Below are 7,756 nucleotides of genomic sequence, written 5' to 3'. Positions count from 1 at the left end.
CAATAACACATGACCAACACAGAATTTCCCAGGCTTTCATTTAATAAATTTTAAAGGGATCAAGCTAATCAAAAATTAGCAATGCTGGTGCAACTATTTACTAGATGAGCAGAAGCTATTCTATTTATTCTACTGTATAAATTTAGAACACTAAAACAAACAAACAAAAAACTTTTCTCATTTGGCTACTGTTTGAATTGCTTAAAGAAATGTAGTTTTCTGTGAAGTTCCTGGCTTTTTTTTTTTTATTATTATTATTACTTTTATTTAGGTAATGGTACAGTGGGAAATTAAGGTAGAACCTACAGAATCAGTGCAAGTTTTGATTTACACTATTTTTTAAGGAAACAGAGCACAAAGCAATCCTTTAAGCATCTACTAACCTGAAGTTAATTTGCATTGAAAAACAGGTAGAGCATAGTAGTTGAGGTTTACGCTTCGTAAAAGAAAAAGAAATACATGGCTGTTGCAAGGCATTCTTAACCTCTAGTGATTTATTGGCCCTCAGCCAAGTTATCAGGGGAATCTAATTCTTCTTTATTATTCAAATAAACCACATTTGGCACCATGGTTCTTTTTCAGAATAGCTTCACAAATAGACTGAGTACTGTCATTTATTTGACCTTGTACTTGTGTGCCGTGGCTATAATTTTATTTCCCATTTCATAGAACAAATGCACAGAAACCCAAAATAAGAAGATAGGTTGTGCTATTAATAACACAGTACACACATTAAATACCTGTTGGCTTTGCCTGCTTTGTTTTAAAAAAGCACAAAATCTCAACAATTTATTGTTACTGTTTTTTCTTCACCTCTATCATCTCTTATTATGTCTGCAGCTGCACTGCTCTTTTTAGTGAGCTTTCTTTTCAACAGGCCAATTTAAAAACCTGGTCTGTGTTCTGTACAAGCAGGAGCAAAGGTAGGAAATATTTTACTTTAAGGTGTGGACTTCATAGAAGAGGAAATATGCATAACACCCTTGTTGATTTCAAATGTTGGTGAGAGATGATTAAGAATTTGTTTCCTGAAAATAAAAGTATCCTAGCTAGTTTATCAGTCCATAATATTTTCTATAGACTCTGGAACCCCATACATCTGTTAATTTTATCCTCTATTCTAGATGAAATTTTCTCCTCATTTTTTACTGCTTGTATCAGCATATTTTTGTACAAAGTCTCAAATGCAGAGACTTTGTAAAAGAACTGAAATTAGGTAGGTACTCATATCAACTTCCAAGTGCCCGAAGGAGTCGCTTGAATGCCTCATCCCATTTCTTAAAGAAACCTGGAGCTGGGTGTTCAAACAATGGCTGTTACCTTCACATAAAAAAATTAACTGCTAACTTGAAAATGTCAGAAAGCAGATGAAGACAAAACATCACTACAGAGGTGCAGTGTAAGAAACTGTATTGGCACAATGGTAAACTACACGGTCACAAGTCACATTGCCCAGAAAAGAAATCCTTGTTGCAGTGCATGGTTCATTCATGCCTGGGTTTTCCAGCGAACACTGCAGATCCTTAAACTACTTAATACTGGAAAGTACATTGGAGTATTCTGGCTTGCCCCAAGTATAATTCATCTGTTGGCAATTTATACAGACTGGAATATATAACTGGGATATTTTGCCCCCCCCCCCCCCCCCCCCCCCCCCCCCCCCCCCCCCCCCCCCCCACCCCCCCCCCCCCCCCCCCCCCCCCCCCCCCCACCCCCCCCCCCCCCCCCCCCCCCCCCCCCCCCCCCCCCCCCCCCCCCCCCCCACCCCCCCCCCCACCCCCCCCCCCCCCCCCCCCCCCCCCCCACCCCCCCACCCCCCCACCCCCCCCCCCCCCCCCTCCCCCCCCCCCCCCCCCCCCCCCCCCCCCCGTCTGTTTCTTTATTCTCTTCCTTCTCTCAGTCCTCATTTTCAGTTAACATGTATCTTTCTCTCTACTTCAAAACGTGTCTGTGTCCTCTGAAAAAGTTCTGATTGCAGTCCCACAAAGAAATTCTCTGAAAAAAAAAAAAATCCATGTCTGCCAAACTAACTTAAAATTCTTGGTTAGCTTTAGCTGGGAGATAAAATGTTCAAAACATATGCATCTATGGGTCTCTACATGCAAGGTACATCCATTGTAATGTCAGAAGAATGTTTATTGTTATTTTTGTTTACTCTTTGATTTCTTTACTATTAGCCTTACAGCTATCTTACAATATCAGCATCCATTTGTTTTCTACCACTGGCTTTCAATGTTCAGAAAAGAGAAAAATTGGGTTCAGTGAAAAACTCTTTATACCTGCACAGATTGGGTACATTGCCTATTTTCCTTTAGCTAAGAAACATTAGATATTTTCCTTGTAAGCATTAAACATATTACAAATTATTTCCATGAATACTAGTTTAAAAAGAAGGAAAAAAAATAATAAAAAGGATTAAGCCTCTAACAAGGCATTTGACTAGAAGTAAAACTCTGAAGTTAGGACTTCAGAATGATGATTCACACCTTCAGCAATGCAAAATTGTCTGGAGGTTCCATACAAATATAGGGGGGCAGGGGCTTGTATCAAGATCAGGACCTGTCAATATTTATGTGCTGTGCAAGAAATGAAATACCACATGTATTATGTAGCACCTTTCCAGAAATTCAGAATTAAGACTGTTGTAATGGACATTTCAAAGTACCATCTGAGGAATGCTTTTAAGGATATTCTTGCCTTCCCCTCCCCCCCAACCCCCCCAAGAAAAATCACTTTGAATAGCGATTTAGAGTCAAGTAGCTACAGCATTCCTTTCATCATTGCTGGAGACCTAGTTATACAACAGTATACCAACCAAACAATACATAAAAAATATAAATATAATAGGTCTGAGAAATACAAAGTATTGCCATAAAGACAGAAGAGAAAAGCAATGAAAACTACAGATATTTTAGTGGGTCTCAGCAGATAGAACCTGTTATTGTATTAAAATCCACAGTCCTGATTGTGATTTATTTTTTTGTTTGTAGTTTTTCCATCAATACCCTCAGCAGTGAATGCAAGGAAACACTTGCACTGATATATCAAATACTCTAACATGCAAAGAAAATTTCTTAATTTATCTGAACCCTTGCTTGAAATGTATATGGGGATCAAGATGAAGTGTAAAGCCTCACCAACATGATATAAGTTCAGAGTAAGGAAAGATTTACCGAGTCCTATAGTTAAAAAGGCACTGGCAGAAAATGCTTTTAACAAGAGACTAGCATAGGGTTAAAGCCAAATTTTTCTTGAACAGATGATATTTCAGATGGCCACACTATTCCAGATGCATCAATTTCCTTGAAAATCCAATCCATATATGTGCATATGCTGTGCTGGCAGGAGGACTGACTGAAATGGCCAAAACCCAAGAGCTAATATTCTTTTGGCCAGAATAATGCAATTATTATTTTCCTAGCTATCAGTCTAAGCATACAGAGCCATCTGTTATGCAAAGCAAACATACACATCTCAATTACAGAAAATGCAGTTGCCTTGACAGAATTTGGATTACACCACTAACCAGGGCTGTAAAATTTGTTTTAAGCTAGTGTATAATGGATGCCTTTCAGGAGTTTCCTAATTAGCATTTACCTGCTTAAACTAATTATCCATCCTTCTTCTTTACTGGCTTATTAAACTTTGTTGGATACTATGCATAAAACAGATTAATATGAGCATAAGACAATAATAAACATTAAAGTTCTGATTCTTTACTGTATTAGCAACATGGTAGCACACTGATTTCAAAATCTGAGATTCCTGATACCAACTCCCAAACAGATTAAGGCAGGGATTAAAGTCTATTACAAAACGAGGGGCTTTAATGAGAGACAAGAATACGGATATGAGTTTAAAACAGATCTGTTTCCATTTCTATTATTTGGCTTGCTAAAGCCAGCACAAAATAACAATTACTGAACTTATTTTAGCCAATTGCTCACACTTTTTTTGAGGAATTAATGAACCTCTATTCTGATTCTCACAAGATAATATTTAAAATTAGTCCTTTTCTTCAACAAAAGTTAAAATTTCTCATTTTGTTATTGTTGAAGCACAGCAAAACTAATAGTTAGCAGTGATAATAGTTGCCTTGTCATAGCAGTATGGGTACCAATTTAAAGGAGCTGAAATAAATATTATATCATATTTTTTCTCCTCTGGGTATCTGCAATAGAAGTAGATATCTTACCCTGAAAATCATCATGCAAAATGTTTCTGCTGCATTTCTAAGCCCAAGTAGAGAGAAGCTATTCTGCCTAAAGATGTGTGATGCAGCAGGTTTAGGAATAAGCATCAACAAGCAAATTTCCCTCTGTTTTTGTCTCGTCTTTTAATCTTTGAAAAGCAGTTGTCAACAATAACAAAAGAAAAACAACTACTATACATATATATATATATATATATATATATATATATATATATATATATATATTTTATATTAGTGAACATTTGAGGAAGCGGCAAAATATGTCCTTGTTCGAACCCTCCCTGCAAGACATTTTAATGGTCTCTTTCAGCATTTCTTGACTCCAAATGACTCCCTGTCATTGTGTCAGCTCCCTGGATAATGCAGGGTACTCCATAAACATCCAGTAATAGGACACAAGGGAAGTACTATTAGCGTGTCCCTTTCCTATCAGGTACAGAGGTTTAAAGTTCAAAACAACCGAGAAAAGAACTTCATTTGTTCTCAATAAATAATAATGACCCTTCATGGCAAAAAGTTTTCAGGCACAAGTTTATCTTATTTGAATGTCCAATGCTGGTAGACGAGTTTTTCAATTACATCTCAGAATGAACCAGATGCAATTTGAAAAAAAACTAATTCAATAATCCATGCAAAATACAGAAACCAGGCTATTTTTTCTCTTAGAATGATAAATAGAAGAACACATCACACACAAGTATACTTTAGAATTGAAAGCATGTACTTACTTGGGACAGGCCTAAATAGATGGAGACAGTTTCTGAAATGTACAAAAATTTTCCTTCTTGATTTAGTGCAAATACAAATCCATCCAGGGACTGCAGAGGAAGAAAAGAAAAGTGAATAGATAATTAAAATTCCAAGTTCTAGACATAAATGGATACAAACAAAGGCATCACAGAAAAAAATTGTGCAAAATATTCAGATTTCTGTGGTTTTGATTTGAATCATTAAGATAATTCCTTTACAAAATTTACATATTAAAAATCAACATATGATTATACTCCAAAGTTCAAGGACTTACTGTCATGCTTACATCTGCCATATACTATACAAAATTATCTCATTTGCATATAGAAGGAATATGGAAAAATAAAGTGTTCTTCTATTTTATTTTATTTTTTAACAGGAAGAAATAAATAAGAGAAACAAACAACCTTCCAATCAAACAGTATGTACGAAGATCCCCCCAGACTCTGCAGAATCAAAGCAGAGAATTTTCACTTACAAAAACTGAAAAAGATAAAATAAAATTCTATCATAATTCAAATCACTATGGACCTCAATAATTTGTTAATTAATTGAGGATTACATACACATACACACACACAATTTTCCTTTTGTGAGGCAACAAACAAAGCCAATCAGCAGATTACTGTCAAATATGTTTACAGCTTAGGTCTACAGAAATGTTATGAATTTCATCTCTTTGGTGTAAAACTCTAGATCAGATTTTATTTTGACAGGTTCAGGTCTTTGCATACAGTTTCCATTGCAACTGCAAAAATCCAAATATGACTGCACAGATTAATGCATACCTTTTGAAACATGACTGCAGTTAATAAACAAAGGACTATATTCTAAACTGACATGTGGAGTAAATCACTGCACATCAAGATGAAATATACCTCTAGGAACATAAGCAATCTTCAGTAGGAAGAAACTGTGTTTTATATAGTATATGTTTTATGCTTTTTATGAGTCTGATTATTAGCAAAAAAAGAAAATGTATTTACTATTGAAAAAGTAAAATCACAAAATCATAGAAACTGCAAATGCTAAAATAACTCAGGGAATAAGAAACTCCCCAGACGTTAAGATGAGCAAGAAACAATCCCAAAAAGTCCCATTCAAAACATTGTTTTGACATAAAGGTAAAGCAAAAATATAACTGTACCATTTGAGAGACCAACATGATTTTGGAGGAAAAAAAAAAAAAGGTACACAAATTTGAAGAAAAATGTGACAACGAAGTCATGTAATTTTTTTGTTCCTTTTCACATACAGAACAGTGATTTTTTAGGCTTTTTAATTTTATTGATTTTTCTGCTCCTTGATTAATTTCTAACACATTGCTAGTCAGAAATTGTCTTTGGGAAGTGTTCTCCCCTTTCTGATATAGTAGGTGCTGAAATTAGTTCAAATGTGTTTTCTAAAAAGAATATACCACATATTGGAATACAAACTCTTGCTGCGTTAAAAAAAGACTAATTTATATTTATGAATTAATAAAAATGTAAATCTGCATAGATTTCCTTCACATTTATATTATGCAAGCCATTTATGGCCTCTTGTAATCATCATCATTTCTTTTCAATGATTAACATTAGTTCCTTGAATTTTAACATCAATAACAGGTGGAAAATTTGGAACAGTGAAGTTCAAACTTAGATCTATACAAGGACAATCAAAACCTTTGATCTCCCCAGCTATGTATCATTTCTTCCGCTGCTACCCACTTTCCCTGTCACAGAAAGACCAGAAGAGTAAATCTTTAAGGGTCTTGGTTTAAGTTTTCCTGATACTCTGTCCCATGTTCCTCTGAGGAAATTGGTTTAATTCTCTGTTAGAAGACTGTCACACTGATTCCCTGGCCACCTATATATGTCCTTACTAGAACGCCATTCTCCAAGAGCAACAATAAATTGCCATACTGAATCAGACTAATGGCCTATCAGCAGTGGCTGGTCTTCCTGGATCTGTCAGTGTGTAACTAGGTGATTGAAAATAGGGATTTGAAATACCAATACTGGCAACGTAGGTAATGACAAGCCTACCAGAAGTTTCTATCTAACCTCAGGTTGTTACACATTGGCATGGCCATGACAGGTGATATTCCCTGTAATTACTTTTATAAGTAATGTGCTGAAGACTGTTTTTTGGAATCACATTATCTTGTTGGTTCATTAATATACCGAAGAAAGAAATGTTATCAATTTTTGTGTATCATATAAAAACAATTTTCCTCGTCTCTCTCTCTTTTTTTTTTTTTTTTAAATATATTCAGGCTTTTAGTTTGCGTGGTCCCCTCGCTCTTTTACTGGAAAAAGGGTCCACACAGTTTCAGCACATTTATGATCTGTTCTGTTTAGTACACTATATCACTGTGTAATTATCTGGCATAGAGTTTTGTGAGAACAGCAAAAAATAATTCTCCAAGTCATTAATGGCTGTCATGCTTCTTTTTTCAGTAAGCACCATTTTATTTAGAAACTCAGTCTTCCTAATGAAACAAGTTGGTATAAAGCTTTTAACACTGACTAGGCATAATTGTTTTCCTCACTGTTGTCTTGGAACTGTCTAAAACCAGTTTTGCTGGAAACAATATAAATAAATTAATCTCAGGTCTACACGAGCAAAAAGAAATTACAACTTTCATAGTTTAAATTTGCAGTCACCAGCAACTGGGAAGAGTCCTGAAGTCAGAAATGTTAAGCAACATCATTCCCTTCTTATTTTTCCATTTCATCTACTCCAAATCTTTCCTTCCATTAAACAGTTTTAATTCTTTATCCTGTTCATCTGCTTCCTTCTGGGAGACTA

The 7,756-nt window shown here is 35.5% G+C and overlaps 1 protein-coding gene across 4 annotated transcripts in view; it reads right to left on the bottom strand.

Annotated features, from left to right (window-relative positions):
- Positions 1-7,756, bottom strand: part of NPAS3 (neuronal PAS domain protein 3) — a 611,440-nt gene that overhangs the window by 180,500 nt on the left and 423,184 nt on the right. For all 4 annotated transcript variants that reach the window (XM_032187821.1, XM_032187822.1, XM_032187823.1 and 1 more), the window contains one exon: positions 4,942-5,031. In XM_032187821.1, the coding sequence (XP_032043712.1) occupies positions 4,942-5,031 (90 nt within the window). The remainder of the gene's footprint in view (positions 1-4,941; positions 5,032-7,756) is intronic.

Source organism: Aythya fuligula, chromosome 5 (assembly GCF_009819795.1).
Source record: "Aythya fuligula isolate bAytFul2 chromosome 5, bAytFul2.pri, whole genome shotgun sequence".
Taxonomy (NCBI): Eukaryota; Metazoa; Chordata; class Aves; order Anseriformes; family Anatidae; genus Aythya; species Aythya fuligula.
This window is presented reverse-complemented; position numbering and strand designations above follow the sequence as displayed.